Source organism: Pteropus alecto, unplaced genomic scaffold (genome assembly GCF_000325575.1).
Source record: "Pteropus alecto unplaced genomic scaffold, ASM32557v1 scaffold164, whole genome shotgun sequence".
NCBI lineage: Eukaryota > Metazoa > Chordata > Mammalia > Chiroptera > Pteropodidae > Pteropus > Pteropus alecto.
The window spans coordinates 2,016,668-2,041,146 of NW_006439568.1; the positions used below are offsets into that span (position 1 = coordinate 2,016,668).

A 24,479-nucleotide genomic window follows, 5' to 3' on the forward strand; every position below is an offset into this window, starting at 1 on the left:
ATAGCAACAAAAGAAAATTAATAGACAGCTGCTAATCAGAAGCAGTTAATACAAACATTCATTAATAGAGACTATAATCAATCAATTTGAGTAACCAAAGAACAAACTTTAGCCTAGAAATGCAAGTCCATTTTGATTCCTTGGCATAAAGAAAGGTGGGAAAGGAAATACATAACAGGAATGTTTTTTCTCTTCTACTAGAATACTACTAGAAGAGAAAGGAGATTAATAAGAACGTATTGATTTAAAAGAGGTAAGAGTTTTAGAAAGGCTATTTGGAAATGCCTTCCAGGAGAAGTTTAGGAATCTGTCCCTAGAGATCTTTAAGATACACAGTCATCTATCCATTTTATCTACCTTGGATGGCCTAATTATACTCTTGCCTGATGACAAGAGTCTAGATTAGACAATCTCTCATAGCCTCCCACAACCTAAATATTCTACGCAGATGTGAGTCTATTCAATTCAGTGCCACAAATATGTAGTTATTTCCTATCTACTTAATATAAACCTTTATCCTGACTTTCCTAACATATTATGTAAGAAAAATAAATGAGAGAAAATTCTTCTTTATTGCAGAATCTCAGCTAAAAAATGCAGATGATAAAATTAGATTCTATCTAGAATATATCCAAAATGTAAAATTGCCATTTTATAACCCCAGTGTAAAATAATGAATCTGGGCAATGACCACCAATAGATGCTAAACCATTAAGTGAAAATTTGATGGTGAATTTTATAATGAAGAGATCAGGCTGAGACCACCTAAACATACCAGTTTTAACATCACTAAGTACAACACCAACCATCATGTACCTCTTTTGTGAACTATTAGGAAATATACGGTATCACCTACAAAATATTATTTCTCCGCAAAAGCTGAATTCGAATCTAATGCACTTCCAAATCTAAATATCTTTTCATAGGAAATACAGGAATAGAGGATCCAGTTCAAAAATATAGAATAAAAAAAAATGCAGAATGGAAGCAACCAGTTAAATACAGAATGTGGACCAAGATTTATAACCCAATTTCTCCAGCAAATCAATGACATTTAGAAAGGGAAAGAAAAGAGAATTGCTATAGAATAAAAGATATTTAAGAGACATAAACATAGGTCTATGCAACACGTAGACCTTGTCTGGATGCTGACTCAAAAAAGAAACAATTCTAAAGAGGTCTTTTAAGGTCACCAGAGAAATTTAAAGATGGACTAGGTATAAAATGATATTACAGAATTATTGTTATGTGATAAAGGCATGGCTTTATTAAAAATATTTCTCATCTGTTAGAGATGCATACTGAAATATTCAGACTTAAAAGTATGATATTCAATTATGATTTTAAATGTCCAGGTAAAAAAAATGTGTGTGTGAAGAACACATGAAACAAGATTAGCAAAACAGTGATATGTACTCAAGTTGCTTGGTGAGAAATGAGGATCATTATAATATTCTCTCTCCTTATTTGTTTGGACTTTTCCATAATAAAAAACTTTAAAGGATAAAACAATAGTAAATAAATAAAAGGGTACCTAGTTCATTTGATTATCCCTCACTATTGAAAAAGTGAAAGGTGGTATATTTGTGCTAGAAATTAGCTTTCTGTTTGTATTTTCATTAGCAATCTTATTTCTGTCACTTTAAGATTGATTTCCTTTCGCCTCATATGGAAAGGAAGTTCACAATTGACCAAATTCTCAATCTGTATAACCCAAAGGAAAAATGATCAAAAATAAAATAATACTTCTAACGCTCAATAAATAAAGGAGCAGTAGATCTGTTTCTCTCTGTGTGGGGTTAAGTATGCTGCATCAAGTTACTTTAATAGTAAAGAGTGAATGTGGCAGGAGAATATTTGCAAAATTTCAAATTCCTTATGGTTTATATGGTCAAGGTTAGTGTTATATTTGTCAAAAGCGTCTAATTCTCAAAATTTTTAGTAACTGTAATTTATTTGCTTTAAAGTAATTATCTTATGATGTAGAATCTAGTCTAAACATTTAATTAACGATGTTACCCTGTTGCCTGAGTTTAAAATACAACAGAGACTTCTCTATGAGGATTAAGGGGCTACAGAACAAAACGGATTCATCTTCAACATTCTCTGCATACATGCATAAATGCTAGATCTGATCTACAGTAGTTCAAGTTACAAGATTAAATATCTGGAGTTCATGGAAAGACTCTAGCAATAATCCTAGCAGTGAGGCAAAATATAAATCTTGGACTGTTCAGAAAGCCTTTGAAAGCATTCATAACAGATGATCTCTTTTTAAAATGTTATTCTTTAAAAAGGTCTTATTTGCAAATAATTTTTCTGAACAAGATTTGAAGGTGACCACATTACATTTTAATGTGATTAAAACCTTTTCAAAAAAATGTAAAACTTTATAATATATATGAAACCTTTAATCTTTTTGTCTGAAATACTCCACATTTTTAAAAAGATAATACATATTCTTTTCTTTTTAAAGGTAGCTTATTACAAAGAGACACCCAGAAAGCCATAGTTGTTATTTTCCACCAGAACAAAGTAAAGACACCAAGGAGGAAACTTAATCTACATAAACAAGCTATATTACAGAGATTCAAACCAGACATTTTAGCTTATTTTTTTCTCTATGCAATTTTAGTCATGGGGCCAGGGATTGTAGGTACAATGACAATAAAGTTGATTATTCCTGTAGTATATGCAGAATATGCATTACATAGTTTTTGATGTAAAAAATTGTGCTATCGGTTATAACAGTTATAAAGACTGTTTGTAATTCTGGCATTCTACTTGGCTGAGGATGTAGAAGAAATGATGCTTACCTTCAACATTTATGTATCATGGAATGCCCATTACATTTTACCTGCCTTATTCCCATGCCTGAAAGCCAAACATCTTACCGACTACAGCCTCAGTGTATTTCCCTTCCGCCGGAAGAGGGAAGTATTGGTTTGGTGATAAATTGCTGCCATATCCCAGGAGAAAACCTTCCAGTTTTGTGTTAGGACTTGGACGTAGGAACTTCAAGAGAATGGAATCACTTGTGGTATTGATGTGGACTTTCAGGTTTGGCCTTTTACCTAGAGATGGAAATGAAAATATAGGTGGCTGTTACTTTACCTCATTAACATTCCAGGACGATTTTGGAGCAAAGGTTATCTGTATTGAAAATCAGGTTATCTACTTAGTTACTCAATATCACAATACACCCATCTAAATAGCTACAGTATAGGTAATTTTTAGAATTAAATTTGTAAAAGTCTCAGAAAACAGACTTTATAACATATGAAGCAGTCTAGAATACAAAGTAGAATTGCAGGATTTAATATTTGGTAATTTGTCATTGAGAAGTAGATGGGATTTAAGGATATTCTGGCTCTTCAGGATTGCTCAGAACCTTCATTTTATACATACTGTCTGGGAATGGTGAAAAGATCTATAATTGGTAATTAAATTACTGCACTTTGAAAATCCCCTGCTTCCTCTATGATGCTCTTTGGCTATACCTCCACAAGACTTAGTGATTTATAGAGTTGGAAAGGGATGAAAGTGAGAGGGTTTCAGCTTAAGGGTAACTGAGATGGCAGAATAGGGAAGTCTGAAAGAGGAGAAGAGTTGAGGAGAAAGGTAATTTGTTCTATTTGAAGCTCACTGGGTCAGTGAGACAGTTACATGGAGATACCCAACAGTATGTTGAATGCTCAGGATGCTCAGAAATGGGATACAGATCCACCTGGATGTCTTTAGTTTCTAAATGATCATTGGATGATTTTTTTTTCAAAGAGACTATAGAGGGTGAGGGAAAAAATTTAAATTTCTAAGGCCTGTTTTTCTTTTTAAACTGTGCTGGCAACAGGGGCAGATAAGTACAATAACCAGAGGCCTTGACCAAGTAGTGAGGAAACAACACTGTTCTTTATCTCTGAGGCCAGAGGAACCGAGTTCAAACGCCAGCTCTGCCACATACTTAAGAGTAGGGCCTCTGGCTACTCACTGAACAGGCTTGAGACTTCATTTCCTGATTTGTAAATTATGGATAATGGACAACAATGTCTACTTTGAGAGGATGTTCACAAAGATTAGTGCAAATAGTACTACCTCAAAGCTGGCACATAGTAATTACTCAATAATTGGTTACTTGATTAGGTCCATTCATAACCCTTCAACCACAAATTAGAAGTCCAAAATGGTTTTTAAAATTTTTGTAAGTTTATGTCAAACTAATTTAGTAACAAAACAGGATCTTAACCATAATTAGGCCACTTAGTCTTTTATAATCTCACTGAATACTCAGTGTGACTATTTACATGTTTAACTGTAGAAATAGTGATGTGTTTAAGGAGTGCTGGTCAAGATACCACTGAAGAGATTACTTAATAAATATGGTGTAGGTAGGTATCCTAGTACACTTTAAAATCCAAAGATTTCTTGATTTCTAAAACATCTCAAATCCAAAGATTTCTTGATTTCTAAAACATTTAATGGTTTGGAACACTAGTCGTGCAATGACAGTTATCATTCAACAGTTACTGTCTGGCTCCAAGTGTTTTAGATAAGAGATTGTGAACTTCAATTATTTTCTTTCTTTATTCCACATGGATTTCACATTTTTAAAAAGTATTTTACTATTGGGAAGATTGCATTTACAAATTTAATAATTCACATGCTATTTCTCATTAATCAAAGTCATATTGTATATATACCAGTCAGTACCTCTGAACACCATGGGTTTTCCAGTCATATACTAAATTCATATTATTCCAGCCAAAATAAGCCTGGACCTCCTCAATATAGCCACATAACAGGATTCCATTAAGCCATTGAAAAAATAAAAATAACCCTTTCTTGAATACCAGCTTGTGGGAACCATTGTTACCTCAGCATCCAGTACTACTGTTTCTAGATATACTTTGTACTTCCCAAGAATTTGGTGTAATTTCTGTGAACTTCTTGATTCTCAGATAGCTATTCCTATACTTGTGGCAAAGTTGAAACTCAAAGTTTTAAAATATTAGGTGGCTTATCCAAAGTCTGAGGAAGATTTATTTAGTGCAGCGAATCTAGTCCAATTCTCTCATAGCACAAACAGCTAAATTGAGGGCAGCCTCACCTCTGTCACTCTGCAAGTTAAGTACAGGGTCAAAACTGGATATCAGGTTCTCACTAGGTTGGACTTTTTCAATCGTTTTTATTGAGAACTTCATCATTAGCCAATAGAGTTAGGAGAGGCCAATCCCCAGACATAATATTCAAGTTGATGTTAACTGCTGATGTTTTGTCCTAACTTCATTAGATTTTGATGAGGTGGTTTATACTTCAGATATAATAGATTTTGTCCAGGCCAATTTTTTCCCTTCCTAGTTATGTTAACCCTAGAGTTACTTCATCCTGTTCAACAGAATAGAACAAATATAAGTCAAGCACATACATATTCTGCTACCTTAGAAGGTTATCAGATCTCACAATAAATCAAAACATAGCTGGCCTGTTTTCAACACCTTGTTGGGAAGAAGAAATTAAGGAATCAGTGTACTTAGGCTGCATGTATGTTTGACTAAAAGCTGAGAGTCACAGAATCATCACATTAGACTTTGCTCATAGATTTTGTCCTGATGTACCACATTATCTATCCCCTTGGAAAGTGGAAAGGATGGCTACACCAAGTGAGAAAAACACAGGCTGTAAACAGAAGCACTGACTGATAGAAGTGGAAGTGTTCTCACTTCCTCTGCACAGGAATTTTTATGACTCCAGTCTTTCTCCCTTTTACTAATAACCTATGTCAACAAATACATCAACATCATGTGACTTTTCAAATGAATTGGCAGTTAACTGCCCTCCTTAATCCAAAATTCCAATTCATGCTACTTTCTAGTGCTAAATTTTAAAAAGCCTCGAAAAAGTGAAACACACAGACAAGTATTACCTCAAAATAGAATCATAAACTTAATATTTTGAGACTATCGTTCCAGTTCCTTATTTGGAGGCGGCACTCAAATCCCTTCATTATCTTGCCACATATTACTTATTGTCATATTGCTTCTCAACATGTTATTTGTTTTTGAACAGTATAATCTTCTCATATTCTGTGGTACATACTAGGCCCTGGCCCTACACCTGTGCTCACATTGCTACCCAGTATGGTTCCCTCCATTTCTGGTTTGTTTCTCTCTACCCTTTTGTTCTCCCAGTTATTACTCCATTAATCCCTTCAGTGCTCAGCAAGAAGCTTAAGCAATTTTTACCCTTTCAGTCTGAATAAGTTTGTAAAGTGTTCCTTCAAATGAGTATTTAAACTTTATCCCATTGGACAATTTCCCCAATATTTTAGGGTGAATCTGTGAATCTTATAATAATTTTTAATCTTTGATAAATTTCTTTTCACTCCGAGTAATTCTGGATTAATGGTTTGGAACACTAGTCATGCAATGACAGTTATCATTTGACAGTTACTGTGAAGGCCTCTGGTGAATGACCTAGAAATTATAGGGAAATATAACATGATACAAGCAAACTAGAAAAACAGTTATAAGTAAAATGGCATATATGTTGCCCAGAAAACCCCAGGAGTAGACACATAAGAGTACTGAAGAACGTTTATTGTACCCTTACCTGAGAAACAAAGCATATACCAATCAAGAGTAAGAGAAAATAAAGAATGTAAACATTTCAAGGAAGCAACACTAGTATAGCTGAGGAAAAACGTTGCATATTGGCAAAGTGGAATCTTGGCTCTATAACAGTAATTCTAGTCCTCTGTTTGCAACACTCTAGGGTATCTCTAAATATTCCAAAGGGTGTTGTGAAATTCTGTAATAAAAAAATGTCTTTCAAAACAAAATTAGAATTTCCTTTTAATTTTTGAAAGTAAATACATGCCTTGTGGCACTAAAAACAACGAATAAGGTAGTGAGACTAAAAAATCAGACAAAAGGTAGGCACTATAAGTTCATAGGATACTCTAGGTCAACCTGAGGAGACAGGTTGCTGTTCCTGTAGGTACAGGTGTTCAGCGAATATTTAATAATCACCCCAGAATTCTGAGTTCCTGTTGTCAGTTTCTATAAAGCTCTGCAAAGACAAGTAGCACAAACACATGGCACTTAGTTAAACCAGCTAACCTACCATGAACATCCAGTCTTGGATCTATGAGAAAGGAGTTACTATTATAACCCATTCAGTAGGAAGAATACTTTCATGTCTAATTTCTCCAAAAATTATACTTTTCAAAATATTTCAAAATTTAGTCTAAATTGTTTATATGAAGTTGGTCAAGTTGATAAAATCACTTCAGAAGAAAAACTCCAAAATACTAAAGCTGTCTTCTAAAAGTGAAAAATATGTATTACTATAGCAGCAATAATTAACTTATGTGCTTTCCATTTTGTGAAACATTAGTGAAGAAATTAGAAATATTTTAAATAGCAGGTTTTGAAATAAACCATATTGGCATTAATTTCCATAAGATATTATATAAAAGAAAAGCTAATAATATTGATGTCAATAAAATAATAACTCAATCATTTCAGGATTAAAAGAATAAACCTGATTCTTACCCACAGTATGTTTATCCTTTTTTGCACACATTTTATTTATACTGCCAACCTCTATATTTATTCAGTCACTTATTGGGTTATACAAAATCATATTTTCTTAGATATCGAAATTATTAAATTCTTGCCAGTTCAGATACAACATATGAAGCATACATTTTAAAAACTGATAAATTGATCAAATTTTAAAAGTTTTGAACTTTAAAAAAAAACTAACTTGAAAAATAAAAGCCAATCTATGGATTGGGAGAAAATATGCTTAATACATATCAGTTAAAGGAATTGTATCCAGAATATTTAAAAGAATTCTTTCTACCCAATAAGAAGGCAAAACATTTAAAAAAGGGGGGCAAAGAATTCAAATAAATTCATCACTAAAAGAGATATATGATAGCCAACAAGCACATGAAGAGATGCTCAAACATCAGGGTCGTCATGTTTTCTGTAAGGGGTCAAATAGAAAATAATTTAGGCTTTGCAGGCCAAATATTCTCTACCACAACTACTCAACTCTGCTGTTATAGCACAAAAGTAGCTACAGACATTGTGTAAACAAATGAATGAGTCTGTGTTACCATAACACTGTATTTATAAAAATAGGGACCTGGTCATAGTTTGCATTGTCAAACATCATTAGCCTTTAGGGAAATGCAAATTAAAACCATAATGAGATATCATACACATAAGAATGGATAAAATTAAAAAGACTGTCAAGTGTTAGGCAGGATTTGAACAACTGTGGTTCTCATTCATTTTCAGTGTGAACGTTAAATGGTATAACTTGTGGAAACTGTTGGGCAGTCACCAAATAACCATTGATTTTATGTCAAGGTGTGTTTATCCAGGAAAAATGAAAACATAAGTCTGTGTAAAAACTTGTATGCAGCTATTCAAAGTAGCACCAAACTCAAAACAACCCAAATGTCCTTCAACCGTTGAATGAATAAACAAATTATGGCTTATCCATACAATGGAATATGACTCAGCAATAAAACAGAACAAATTATGGTTGAATCTCTGTCTGGCATGCCGTCATGGTCAATAACCTTCTTCGTCTCTGTAACCACCTTATACACAATCCATCTGATGTAAGGTCATGTAAGCACCTTGGCATTATAACACTGGTGAAAGTAGTTTTAATAGTGCCTAACATTATTATTCACCATTCAACAAATGGTACATATATAAAATCAGCAAGTCTTTTTAGGCATTATTATTATGCACCAAGAACTTACAATTCTGAGTATTCCATGTTCTTAGACAGTGGGTTACTAGCAGAAAACATTCCAATGCCTTTATGGTCACAGCAGCTTATTAAAAAGCTATCAAGACATCACAGCTCACGTTTAAGTATTAAGTAGTGGTTACTATTTGACAACATATTCAAAGGCTTCCAAAAAATCAGTTGATAGCATTACAGTTCGATTAAATAAAATCTATGCTGTTATACAAACCACATTTTAACCTTGGACTTGGCAATAATTTAACATTCACTTTACACTTAGAAAATCAAAAAGGGATCATGTAATATGCTTGGTGCTCAATGACTCTCCCTATCCTGGTACCATGATCCAAGGAAGGAAAAAGAAAACCATATGGAGTTTCAGTAATTTTCCTGTGACAGCCACAGGGTGAAGGAAGTGGCCGAAGGCAATTAGACAAGTATCTTCAGTTGTTCCTGATCCTTAAATAGAAATGCTTAGTCTGTACTCTATAGCATCACATTCTCATACCAATAACAACTTGAAAGCCAGTGATACAAGTGGAAGTTTCCATTGCAGAAAAAGCATGCAACATCAGTTACATATTTTAAAGAGAACAGAAGTTAAATGTAGCTATTAATTATATAATATTAGGCATTAAAAATGACTTCCACTGGTGCTATAATGCCAAGACACTTGAACAAATCTTTCATTGGAAAAAGTCTGTGCAAAGTGGTTATGAAGATGAGGAAAGAAATAACCCATTCTGCAGCTGACATAATGGCATGCCAAAAATAATAGGCAGAAGGAATTAAATTGCTCTGGTGGTGGGTGGTAGTGGTCATGGTTTGTGTATGCAGAATTATAATTAAAAACACTCAGAATAATTATTAGACGTATCATTTTTAAATTTCATGTTCTTATATTCCAACTATCAACTCCATATAGCTCATGGCATCCTGGCTCTCTGGATTTCCAGGCTGGAATTATTTCTGGAAATCCCATAGATTCACTATCACTCTCTTCCTAACTATTACGGAATGGAGTTTAACCAAAGGCCTGATACAGAATTTCTGAGAACTTGCAAAGAACTAGTGTGCAGTAAACATGGAGCAGCTCTACAACACATTTTATAGAAACAGGGATGCCACTAACAGTTGTTTAAGTTGTACAGTGCGAAATTCTAAATGGCACCATTCAAGTCATCTTTAACTTATGGCTCTATACAGCAGCCACAATCATAGACACCATGCAAAAATAATTGCTACTAACAAAAGTAGGTGATTTGATAAGAGTAGTCAACCTGAAACTCTCTAACCTCTTCCCATAGTCCTCAAGATGCTTCTGCCTACTCTGCCCTTCTTACTACATGACTTTGGTTTGTCATCCCTGCCTTCTGATTCTGCTGTCACTGGTAATGATGGATATGGGTGGTGGGAGGCCTGGTATAAGGAAGATAGAAATTTGCTACAAAACTTGGACATTTTGCTCCCTAATTTACAAATACAATTATTTCACCAAATATATGCAACTGAGTTGATGAATCAAGGATCTAAATAAGAATAGAGGAAAAGATTCTAGGCATTCAGGAAATGGTGAATTAAGAGCACATAGCTTTAGAGGTGAACAGAAGACATCCCTACTTGTTTTTAAAATGCACACCAGAAAACATAAGAAATCTTGATTAAGATCACTTATATATATATGAAGCAAGATTTTTATAAATCTAAAGAAATATGACATTTTTTTTTTAAAGTACAGGAAAAAAAGTTTGTGGTAAAAGTCCCATGAGCCACATGAACAGTTTCCAGGAACAGGGAATGGGGATCAGAACATAATTTTACATGTAAGTGATCAGTGTTAGCAAGAAGTTCAGACTACAGCGTACCATGATCTCTATTCCAGCATGAGCAGAACAGCATGTTCCCTCTCCAGTGCCCTGTGGTGAGTCTCCAGTTGGAGGATATGTTCCACATGCAACATGTACTTAAGAGTTTCAGAAATAAAATAAAAAGTCCCAGCTCTCTTAGAGAGCTCCCCTCATAAAGCCACATTTGAATAATTCCTGTAGGGCCATAACCCCCAGGAGTCAACATGTTAACTACATTAGGACCTTAGAGTCACCAAATACCCAGAGGATGTTTGCCATTGAATTTAAAAAGAAATGCTCTTTTGCCAAAAATCTGAGCGAGTTAATGTGTGCTTCCTAATGGCACTTTACATCTGTTTGCCCAACTATTTGAATAAGTGAGTTCTATTTCAGCTAAAACCACCATGGTGTCCACCTTGGTCAGAATTCCCAGTGTCCTGATTCCTCAGGCCAATACTTGACCATCTGGTGACTTTGGCTGACTGAATGAGACAGATTAAACCTGCCAATGTTGACATTTCAGTTCCACTTGGCAGGAGCAATAACTTTGTTACCTACTTTGTGACCCGACCAACAGCCAAGCAGAAAAATTACTTTTCAGAGAATACCTTTCTTAAGAAGAAATCTCATCCTGAGACATACACAACTGTCATTTGCATTCACTCCCTTGATCTAACTCTCCCTAAATTATTTTTTAAAGGCTGGAGCATTCTGGGCTTTTTTGGGGGGAGTGGGGAGGGGAGTGCAGGGTAGAGGCAACCATATGACTATGCAGGAAGGAAAACACTGACATGGTTAACTTCAAACAACAACAAAATCTAAATAAAATCTATTTTTGCTTTGGGGGAATTTGAGGAATATGTATTTTTATTCATATGCTTTTCATTTTATTCATTTATTTGCTACTAGGTACTAGACATTACTGATATCAAGTCAAATATGACCTGCCTGATCACAAAGGTTGTGCTTTCTAGCAGTAAATTAGGTAGATGAGCAAGTCAACTATTTCAGTGCAGCAAGATCAGTGCAATTAGTACAACGTGGCTACAGCAGAGGGGCTGAATCTGAGGGAAAAGGTGGAAAGAAAGGATGTGCAAAGGAAGTGTCCCTTTAGTCTTGTTAAACTAGCCACAAAAATAGTTTTTATTCTATAAGAAGATGCCAAATGCAGATAGGGAAGGAGATCTCAAAGTTTATTTTCTATATTGTTTTAGACAACTGATAAATTCTTAGTAATTACTATTTTTTAATAGATGCAAAAGAAAAAGAAGAACTTGAATAGGACAAGAGATTTAACAAAACTCATCTCTCTTCTTTTTGTTCTCTGCTTGATTTTCATGAAAATCCTGGAATTGATTTGCTTACATTCTCTTGCTATTTAAAGGAAGGAGTGATGGTAGTTGGTGCTCCTAATGGAAGGTGGGATCAGGTCCACGCCAGAGTTCTTAAAGAGCGATCTCCCTATTAGATCATCAACATCACCTGGAAACTTGTTGTACATACAAATTCACAGATCCCACTGAAGACCACATGAGTCAGAAATTCTGGGAAAGGGGCAGCAATCTGTATTTTAACAAGCTGTCTGTGTAATTCTGATGCATACTCAAGTTTGAGAACCATTATTCTCAAACTTGAGAGTACATCAAAAATAGAATGAATGGGCTCCATGTCTTTCAAAAGAGATTTACAGAGGAGAGAAAGAGCGATTAAGGGGATCGTTTTATAAACTATATATATATATGTTTAACCAAAGTACTATAGACTTGAAACTAATAAAGTAAAGAGATTTACAGATATGCAATACAATATGTGGAAAAAAGGACCTCACTCACAATTTTGTTAGATTTCCTATCATGAAAACTTTATACGTATTTTGGTCTGTGAACTCTGTGAATTAGGTTTTCTAGAATTATAATTTCTAAAGAAACATAAGGTAAAATATTTTTAAATATTTGGAAAATTTCTCTTACTTCTAGCACCAGTATATGTTTTTAAATCTAGCCAATCTTTTTAGAGACTTATAAGATGAGCTAAATTTTATTATTAAAAAATTCTAATATACAGAAGAGCTGAAAGAATTGTGCAGTGCACATCAACAGACACCACCAAGTCAATGATTAATATCTTCTTATACTTGTTCTATTACATATTTATCTCTCTATTACTCTATCCATCCACCAATTCATCTTATATTTTAATAAATTTAAAAGTTGCACTTCAGTATTATTTGCTCCTAAACATTTCAGCATGCATACAATTAACTACAGTTAAATGTTTTTCTTTTGAGATAAAATTTACATATAATATATAAATCTTAACTATACATTGCTGTTTTTTTGCAAATTCTATATATCTATGTAACTCAAACCCCTATAAAGACTTAAAATTACCATCAACCTAGAAAGTTTCCTATGCCCCTTCTCAGTCCATTCCCACCCCACCCTCTCGGAAACAACTATGTTCTGATTCTTACTACCATAAATTAGTTTTGCAAATTCTAGATTTCAAATAGAATCTTGCAATACATATTCTTTTATGTAAGGCTTATTGCACCCAACATAATGTTTTAGATATTTATCACTTTTATTGCATGAATCAATTTTTGTTATTTTCATTTAGTATTCAGATAATCATTAAAACCAACATTTTTACATCTTCCAGTGTCTTTACAAAGTGTCAACCTCTCCTGATTCACTAATTTTTTTAAATGCTGATTATATTGCATAAAATTTTCTCTGACAAGGGAGAATTTTAAATATGTATATATATCAGATATTTATTTACATTATGCTATTTACCAGGCAAACAACTAAACTATAAAGATTCCTATTTACAATATATAATTAATACTTAATTATAAGACTTAAATGTTTAATAGTAAATGCAGACAAAACTACATAATGGTTTTATCTTCACTGGAAGGCTAAGTAATGGTCACCAATACTCAAGTTCTCTGATATTGTTCTCTCTCACTCCTAACTAATGGAATGCAAGGCACAAGTGAGCCTCTTTTGACAAAAAAAGTGTGACAGTGACTTTCTTATTTAAGACTGATGTTCACTAAGAAGAAAGTAGATAAATTTAAAGACGTGTCATAAGGAAAAAAATGTTTACCCCGACAGTCTCGAAATGATCAGGTACCAAAAACCAGAAAAGATGTTGTTATGATTAATATTACTTTCTTTGGTCAATTTTTCAAAAGGACCAATATTCCGTTTTATTTTCTTCTCTCAATAACTCTAATTTGGATACACAGTAAATTCCATTGACCAAGTAATAGTTGAATTTAATCAATGTTCCTCTTTATCAGACAAGGCAGAAAATGCACACAATTTAACAGCACCATAAGAAACCCTGCATGTACACAATTAAATATTTCCATTGTGAAAACATTGCTCCAGGGAGCAAACTAGAAATATTCTTGATAAAAATGAAAATTTTGCCATCTTATAAAACACTGTCACATAGTAACAAAACTTTCTTAAGTAAATCTGGCTTTTATTTATTTTGCAAAGTCTCACAAGTAAAAATATGAGATGGAGCTGAAACAAATGGTTTCATCTGCCATCACTGTTTAGATATCTGGAAACTTCATGCATTATTTGTAATTTGTTCAGTTAATAAATACCTAGTGCTGAAAAATAACTAACCCACCATGAGAGTGTGACCAGGTGGCCTCAGGTACAAAGACAAAGTGGGCCATGACACCCTAGGAGGCTCTAGGAAGGGCCATTTGCTAACAACCCCATAGTGGGGCATCTCATTTTAATACATTGCGGAAGAAACAGAAGGAGTTCTGGTATCAACTTTGCCTTTCACTGTGTTTGACCTAGGTTACCTGTCCTCTCTAAGCCTCATTTTTCTCTTCTAGAATGAATTGGAGAATCCCAAATCCATTCTCAATCTTATATTTAAGAAGATCTCTAGCATCTTATCTAAACAAGATACTATCTTCCTATTAAAATGCAGGAAAATAAATCAGAAAATGAATTTGTTTCTAGAAACAATATTCTAATAACTTCTAGGTAATCTATTTTTCACAGGACTCCCAAATTGCACCTCAAATGTGAAAAAGAGAAATTGTTTTCGTAGGCATTGGAAAGAATGTGTGTGACTACAATATAATCTTTTAGAGCTTTTGTGAGGTATAATCTTACAGCATAAAATTCACCCATTGTGTAAGTATACAGTTCAATAATTTTTAGCAAAGTTCTAGACTTTACTATATCTACCACAATCCAGTTGAAGAACATTTTCATCACTCTAAAATATTCCCCGTACCTATTTCTAGTAAATCCCTGCTCCTATCCTTAGCTCCAGGCAACAACTTGTGCTTTCTGCTTTTCTGGTAATTTAATATAAATGAAGCCATACAACCTGTGTCTGGCTTCTTTCACTTAGCACAATGTTTGTAAGATTCATTCATTCATGTTGTATCACTAATTCATTCTTTTGATTGTTGGATAGCATTTTATTTTATGAATATTTCATTTAACCACTTTCTCAGCTGATGGATTTGGGTTATTATGGATTTGGGTTATTATGAAAAATGCTGCTATTATGAGTAATGCTACAAGTCTTTATATAGACATATATTTTTATTTCTCTTGGGTAAATACCTAGGTATAAAATAGCTGGGTAATATGGTAACTTCGTGTTTATCTTTCTAAGAAACTGCAAAACTTTTCCATATTTATACTAATATTTAAGATTATGAATATTGCTTTTGCTTGAAGACAGCACCAAATGGTGATCATCCAGAATATGAGCTATATTGTTTTATCACTACCACTAAATATAGGTTATATAATGAAATTAATACTTTTAAAATCTGAGATCTTTATCTTTAGTCATTAATGAGACAAGACTACTTTTCTTGTTACAATATTTTAAAGTAAATAACTTCAATTTATCAAGAATGCAAGAGATAAGCTTTTTGTCAAACAGTGCAGTGGTCACTGACATTCTTAGCAATGACTCTGATACAGAATAAATCACTAAGTTGTCTTCTCAGTCTCTAGTAATTTTAGTTTTAAGAATATTTTACCTATACTAATTGTTAAAATTTGTTCACCAGAGAATTAGCCAATTCTGGAGAGATTAACTTTATTATAACTTATACCTAATATTAAAGTGGCATTTGATGTAAACTTAGTTTCTGTAAACCAAATGCCTTAGCTGGGTTTTTCTATGTAAATAAATATCTATACTGACTTGGGATTTGTTGCTATTTTGATAATATTTGTCATTGTTTCTTTTTCAATAAATTAAAATTTAAACAGAATTCAAACATTTTGAATGCCTAAGATGTTTTTCAATATTATTATAAATGTATTAATATAAAATATTAAAATTTCTGATAGTGCTCATTTCTCATATGTATATATTTCATTCTTAAATTCTCTGATGGTTGTGATTAATGTAGCATTTAATGTAGCATTTAAATTTTTCTAGAAAAAGGAAGCCAAAATGTGTTGGTATTACTGCCTACTGGTCTGACATTAAAATTTCTCAGCCTATATGGTGGATATGATTCAAGCTTACGACTAGGTACTTAAAATGAGATTTTATAATATTTACAAAAAATGAGCAAAATCTAACTGAATGAGTTAGGGGGAAAATATCTTCTTAAAATTGCAGAAATAAGAAGGAAGTCTTCCTCATAACTCTTTTTCATGTGACAAAGTTTTTTTTCTCTTTTTCTTGTATTTAGAACTTAGGAGCTGTGACAAATTGCCCCTACGTCACTCCAAATTCTAAACTAGGAAATGAAGGAACAAGATTGTGCTTTGAGTATTCCAAGTACTCGTCACAGGAGATTGTCCCTTAGATACTGAAAATGTGAATAATTCAATTCCCACTAGTCATACTATTCACCAATGTGAGAGGAATCAATTTCAGTTGTAAGAGAAACAGGGGAAGAGAGGCCAGGAGATGTAGTAAAGAACTAAAGTAAGTTGAAGTTGAGATAGTAAATTGTTAGGTAACAGAAGCTATTATAAATCTGAGAAAAGAGATAAAAAATATATGACAAGGCAGCAGGAAATAGACACAAGAGAACACTATAGTAAAAATCCAAGGTTCCACTATGCGTATCCAGGCTTCCACACCAGTGCAACTGTTATGACCCGAGAAGGAGACAAATGTTAAGGATGGGTAGAAATTAGCCAAAGTGTTAGTATGCATATGGAGTGAAAACAGAGGGCAGGAACAGCATTCTCAGGCAGCTGGAATAGCATAAGCAGAGGCACTGAGAGAAGAAACTAGTATACCTAGAGACTCTAAAGAAGGTCGATGAGGATGGGATATAATAGGGCAAGGGGTGCACAGTGAATCTTCAGAGGACAGAAGGGACCCCATGTAGGTGACGTTATAGAACTATCATTGTGTTAAAAGCAAATCTAAATTATTTCACAGCTAAGCTGTATACATACACATTGACACAAACTTCTGAAAAATGAATATAAAATTTAAATCTTAGACAGTTATAAAATATACCCACATGGTAGAAATCTTGCCTCACATGCCCTCAACAACATGCAACTCAAGTAAAATTCTCAGAGCAAAATTTGATTTGTAAGGAAAAAATGCTGTGTTTTAATAAACACACGCAAATATATTTTACAAATAGATTAGTTTCAATGGAATTCAGTCAATACAGGTCCCTCCTGCAAACATCATGTGCTATTAAAATAAATTGTTATTGCTTTATTTGTGAAGTAATAAAGGAAATGCTTACTTCTCTTAAAAAAAGTCAATTATTAATTCCATTCTTTAGCCAAAAGTTAAGTGAAAAAAAGCAATTGGCTCTAATTGTCTCAATTTGCAAGAGTAGCTTGAGAATTATGCTGCTTACAACTTACTGTAATTGTCTTTCCCAAATTATGACTTTATTGCACTGTTTAGCCCAGACTGGTAGCACATTTTCTAGTTCTTTTCCTATTACACTCATCTTCCTTTCCACCCCAATAAAAACTAGTGGTTACCAGAGGACTATAGACTAGTGGTTACTAGTGGGGCTGGGGAGGAGGGGGATGTAGATGGGGTAAAGGGGCCAAATACAGAGGGATAGAGGGAGGGTGAAGTGAATAAAGGGGATCAAATATATGGTAGCTGAAGGAAACTGGACTTTGGGTGGTAAACACACAATAGAATATACAGATGTCAAGTGATAATGTACACCTGAAAATTATATAATTGTATTAACCAATGTTACCTCAATAAACTTAATTAAATAAATAAAATTATGCAAATACAGATTTATTTTAATAAAAAATTTAAGAGTTGCAAAAGAGATGGAATATGTTTTAAAAATTACCCATTACCTAATATGCAGAGAGGTCTTCTGTAAAGATTTTTTACATGTCCTTCCAAATATTTTTCCTAGGTATGATATATGACAGCTTACAAAAATAGGGTTATATTCTAAGTGCTATTTTATAACCTGCACTTTCTTTAGCATAAATATACCTCTAGATCCTCATTTTTAATGACTATTCTATCTTTTCTTTAATTCAAAGAGGTCTTTCTTTAATAGTAAACTGACCCCATATTACCTCGGTGAGTTAGCAATCATCCCAATAATTTCACAATTGAATTTATTTTGGTGAAATTTCATGTTTATCTTAGAGATGACTACTTGATCTTACAAAGTTTGTATTATTGGTTTGAGCCTAGGTTTTCATCACAAGATCTGTCATATTGAATCCATATGGCAATTAGATAAACTCATTGTATTGTTTGTAAGATTACTGCCAACATTTTTGGCTATGGGGGTGTTAATATTTCCTTGTCTGGAGATTCTTTGCCTGGTCTTATAAAGAGTGATGCTTTGGGGAGGGAGGACAACATAGTGGGAAGACAGAAAATCAAGTCCCAAGTTACAAGATAATTAACTCAATGTCTGGATGTCACATTCTCCCCTATAAAATAGGATTAATCATACATAGCTATCTTCTTAGCATTGCTGGAAGGATTAGGTGAAATAGTTTGTGAAAAGCAGTTTCTAAACTGTACACCCTAGTGATAGTTGTTCTTGATGTGACCTTATTCATGGGTTCTGTTCAATTTGGATGTACTTTGAATTTGTTAAATTTTTTGAATTTCAATCAAATATTTATTCTATAAATATAGATATAGCTTCTATGTGATCATAAGCTACATGAGGACACTGTCCCTGGCACAGTGAGGATATCCAATAAATATTTTCCCAATGAATGAATATGTTCAATATTTTTCTTAAATGGGAAATATTGTGCCTGATAGGAATTGATGCTGAGATAATCAAATGAGTTGCCTCAAAGAAAAATGTATTATATTGGAAGATCTAGACTTGTAAGAGTTATTAATTAATATAGTCAATAAATTCTACACAGAAGAGTAAGCCACAGCTAAGATACTTCAGAGGAATCCTAGCTAATTAGAAATAAGTGGGTCAGGAATGGTGTCACAGAAGTGACATCTGAGCTGGATCTTGACTGTCAAGAGGGACTTGTCCAGAGAATAGCATGAAGGGATTTCAGACTGAGGAAAAGTAAAAATGAGTGTTTGGGTGTTGCTGTCTGTGATAATCTATTCTACAAGATATTGTGTAAGATGCGTACTATAAAAATCTCTTATTGTTCAAAAGTCTTTCCATCCACTCTGTAATTTAAAGTTAATATAAGATCATAAACATCTGATGCCATTTCATATCATTCCCACATGGAAATCTTTCTTCTTCTAAGTGAAGAGTTATAGTTAAGGCATCTAAATATCAAATAATACACGTACTTAATTTTTGTGGTGTCCACTTATTCCAGGCATCTCACACTAGTCATTCATGGTAATGTGATATCCAGTTTCATGGAGCTGGGACAGGAGCCAAGGCCATAACTCTAAGCTTAGCATACTAAATTTCATCCACTCAGGTTGAAGAGATGTACTTCAGCCCTCTTTAATGAGGAATGGTGGACTAATTCTTACATTTACCTACTTTAACTACTGTTTATGCGAGAGCAGCTAAAAAAAAATCTAATTTCTCACATTAACATTACAACAATTTCGGTGGTTTTAATGATTGTAGAAATGTCTGGGACACATCTAGTGCAGATTGGAAAATTCTATGTTTCAGACATTTAAGTTCCCATTATCTGTAATTTCTCTCTATATAGCATTTAGCACCTTAATGAGTCTGCTTTCACACATGCCCCCATGAGTGCACGTGCCCACCCACCCACACTCACCTTGGTTTTTCTCTGTGACACAATAGTATCCTAGATCTCATTTTTCTAAAAACACTTCTCCATCTCTCTCGTTTACTTTTCTTCTTCTGGCCCTCATAACTTGGCAACTTATTATGGTTCAGTCTTTTGCTCCTTCAGAGAATTCCCTCACACTCAAATCTTCAATAATAACTTAACTGCTATTAAGTAACTTAGCTCACTCTGAAATCTGTGCTTCTATTTCTGAATACTCACTCAGCTTCAGTCCTCCAGACTTCTTGAACTACCACTGACACTGCCATTAATGACTCCAAAACCTAACTATCACAATCTTTCTCAGAAACCAATTTACTTTTCTGCCTTCCCTACTTCCCATTTCCTACAACAGTCTAGACACCCAAGTCAATCCTGCAGAGTCATCTTTCATACCTTGCTATAAAACTGACATCAAACAGAGAGATCCAAATGCAAAGATGTCTATGACTTTGCTTCATTATCATCCTGGGCCTTTGGAGTAGTGGTTCTCTTCCGAAAAACTAAAGTCAAGGAAAAAGTGATCTTTCCTCTTTTCCTTTTTCTATTCAACCTTGCCCACTTCAGTGTAGATCATTTCAGAGCCCACTAATTTTATTATAACTAAAGAGTCTCGTAAGGACAAACCACATGTAGATTATGGTTTGATATCATTTAAATCACGTGAAATGAGTTATAAATAAATCAGTTTCCCAGCAATTCCTATTTTACCCTCTTTCCTAGTGTCCATTTGAACTCTATTGAATAAAATCCCAGCTCTTCCTGTTGGTGTTCTGGTCTCTGAGGGGAGAAGGCATTTTTATCTCTGGTCTACAAATTAATCCCTTAAGTTTTGGTCAAAACTGCTATTCTTCCAGTTCAATTCATCTAAAAAAAATTTTTTTTAGCGAGCTGCCCACAAACAGGGCCTTATAGCAGACCCTGGCTATAAAGACAAAACCATCTCAGCCTTGACTTAAATCCCACTTAGGTCTCCTGAGCTGCTTACTTGCTCTTTTTTTCTTTCTGTCTCTTTTCTTTTCTTTTCCAACTTATGAAATCTTATCAGGCATCCTCTTGATGTCATCTTTGTTTTTTTTCACTCTTTAAATGTAGCTTTCCCAAACCCCCATGTAGGATGGCCTCATTCCCTTTTGGGGGACGGAATCATGGGTCTTCTGGTCCTGCTTAACGCCCATAAACTTAGCCTGAAAAAACCATCCCTCTCACCTATTTTTATAATCCCCACACTCAACACCTCTCCAATCTATCCTTCTTGACATTTTCAGGTTCATAATCATACAATCCTGCTTTGTTATGTCACCTTTTCCCCCTTCCACCTCTAGCATCAAAACAGTAGATGACTACTGAATGCTCACAGCATAAAGGTCAAAATAAGGCTATCCACAGATGGAAAAGAAAATAATACTATTACAAAATAATGTTTCATTCACAGATAAAATAGTATACATACAAAAATGAGCAAGATACTTCCAATCCTTGCACCTCAGTGATGAGGGATACTGATGTCTAAGTGTTAACATTAACTATATCCAGAGAGTTACATTTGCAAAGGAAGAAAATGAATTTTCTGAGGCATGGGGGAACGTACTTTTAGGAACACTTCTCAGAAGAAAAAAAAAAACTATTTTGCCTTTGAGAAAAGCAAACAGTTGGAGAAGCTATTATCATACTAAGTTAGGTTTGCCATTTATTGAATTTAGAAAGAATAGAAATTACTCTTCAGGGAAGAGTTCATGGGGAAATCAGAACTTCAGCTGAGTCTTGAAAACAAAAGCCAAATGAAAAGCAGGGCTTGGAAGAGCAATTCAGGTAGAAACAGAAACTGATGTTGAACTATACACCCTGCACCTAGTTACAAAAAGCACATAGGCCACTTTGATTGAAATGAGAGGATTGTGTTCATACTTACTTGGAATCTCAGAGTTAGAAGGGACATGAAAGTAATTGTGTTAGTTCTCTCTCTCATAATGAAACTAGACAGATACACTGGAGCCAGACTGCGGGTTAACTCTTAGGATAAACTGAAAAACTCTCACCCTTGTAAACACGAGTTTATCTAACAAAAGCCCAAATGCAGTAGTACTAGGCACTGCATTTCTGGTTTTCATCAGGATATTTTCCTCTTGAATATGGCATTTGGAGATATACATGAAATATTTGCCTTTTAGAAATAGTTCAGTGGTATTTGAAACACTTACTGTTATTTTCTAATGGGGCATAATAAACCGAAACTTGGAATCGGCAATACAAACAGGAAGCATTAACTTCAGGCCAAAAAGGCAACACTTCTGTTTGTTTTGGTAAAATTTTAAAAAGGCTGAAGAGGGCTGGGAATCATGAAATCTTGGAATTACCCTTTGGATAGAATTTCACTGGCTAACCATTAGTCACGAAATCAATTTAAGAATTCTTTTCACTTATATGCTCTCCCTAACTATCCTCCTTACATTTATTTTTAGAATGGCCATTCCCTAGGAACCCTTTTTAATTTCTTGTTCCTTTTCTCTGTCCTTCACTGTTATAATTAAAATATAAATTATGCAATAAATGACAGAGTAATAAACTGACCATAGTAAGCCAATACAGGTACTTTACAGTATGTTAACCACTCCCTTCAAAAATAAGTGGTGTGAGACAAAACAAAAGGTCCAAACAGTTCCATGGTCCTTTACATTACACTTAGTCTTAGATAATCTGCACTAGATAATCTTAGCATACAAATCATGTCCATGTAGGGGCCAGATATTAATTTCATTAGTACTCCAGGGCTGGTGAATGCTTTTCCTCCACAATTCAGGACCCCAATTAAAGTCAGGTAAATTATCACATAAATCCACAAGACACAAAAGCACACACGGAAATGCCTACATGAGCTCTCATTTTTATCAGAAATGGCACGTTTCCACCAAGCCCAGGACAAAAGTAAAATGTGTCTGTCATTCCTTTTATTTTTCACTTAGGTTTAATTTTTACAGGAGATAAACAAGAGGGAAATAGCAAGAGGTAAAGCCAGAGGTAACTGGGCTAGATTGCTAGGGCCTTACAGAGAGGATTTGGACATTTACCCTGAGATGGTAAGCTACTGGACGTTTTCAAGCAGAGGAATTATAAGATTTGATTTGCATTTTAACAGGATGACTCTGAATATTATATTGAGAATATTCTGAAAGGCAAAGCAGGAAGACTCATTCAGGTGTTATGGCAATAATCCAAGTGAGAGATGATAGTAGTTTGAATCAAGATGAGAGAGAATGTGAGAGAAAAAAATAGAGACATAAAAATCCTGGATAAATTTTGAAAGTGGAGCTGGAAATATTTGTTGACGAATCAAATGTGAGATTTATGAGGAAAAAAAAAGGAATTTCATGGAAGATGAAGTTGTCTTTAACTGAGTTCTGATGGTAGGAAATACAAACGTGGGCAGAAGGCACTCAGGGGCTTAGCTTTGGACATGCTAGATCCTAGGTGTCTATTAGAAAGTCAGGTGGAGAGACTGAGTAGAGACTTGGATAAATGGGTTTGAGTTGAGGGGTGTTGTCAGGGCTGGAGACAGAAATTTTCAGCTGTTAGTGTTTAGATGATATTTAAAGTCATTAGACTAGATGAGATCACCAGGAGAGTGAGAGAAGGAGAGAAGAGATCCAAGGGCTCGTCCTGGGACACTAATTTAAGAGATGTGTGAGATGAGAGTGAATCAGCAAAGGAGCCTGAGGAGTAGCCAGTGAGAAAGGAAGAAAACCAGACACACGAGGAAACGGAAACCCAGAGATGTTAAATATTGATCAAAGGAGAATCAAACTTTAACTGCTCACAGCTCAGCTCATGGTGCAGGAGACTGTGCTGGCACTCAGCATAACTACATACTTTTTATGGAATATCTCATAAAAGTTGTCCAAATATGGAGAAAATGTTGCTGGTGCTACAAAAAATAAATTAACTAAAAAGCAAAATGGAGAACAAAGGAGAGATCATATGAGTGAGAGACAAACCAACAGTTGGAACAAGCATTTTCTTTGCAGCCTCATTCCATTAGAGTGAATGTACTTTGAAGATATACTTTACTACGATTTTTTTATCCAGAATAATTTTGCCATATAACAAAATATTCTCTAATATCCTATATTGGGGAAACTAGTGAAAGGCGTATGCATGTTTGTAGTTTTAAAAAAGGAACATAAAAGACAGAAAGAAATCTAACTATGGGAGGTGAACACACAGTGTAAATATATATATATGCCTTACTGTTAATGTGTACAAATGAAACTTATTGGATTTCATTAACCAATGTCACCATAAAAAGTAAATAAATAAATTTTAAAAAATAAATAAAATAGAAAAAATAATAAAATAAAATAAAAGGAATATAGTATCAAGGTGTTCCAAAACATCTCTAAAATATTGAATTTCTGATTTCCACTTAGGATGTAGAAAGATGGAAAAAACTATTTGCACACTACAATAATCAAAAAAGAGTGCCCAAACAATCTTCAAACTTTTGGGCTTTCTTAAACTAATCAAAGAGCTGGGGTTGCAGGGAAACCAGAACTGTAAGAAAAGACAAGCGCATTTAAAGAGAGATGTCAGAGGATGTCATAGGAGCTAGTAAGAATTCAGCTGAAAT

General features: G+C 34.1%; 1 protein-coding gene across 1 annotated transcript in view; it reads right to left on the minus strand.

The window, feature by feature from the left end:
• The window catches only part of ABI3BP (ABI family member 3 binding protein), a gene marked incomplete at its 5' end in the record, with an annotated part of 234,390 nt that overhangs the window by 170,988 nt on the left and 38,923 nt on the right, over positions 1-24,479 (minus strand). The window contains 1 exon segment of the mRNA XM_025050066.1: positions 2,895-3,074. Coding sequence (XP_024905834.1) covers positions 2,895-3,074 — 180 coding nt within the window.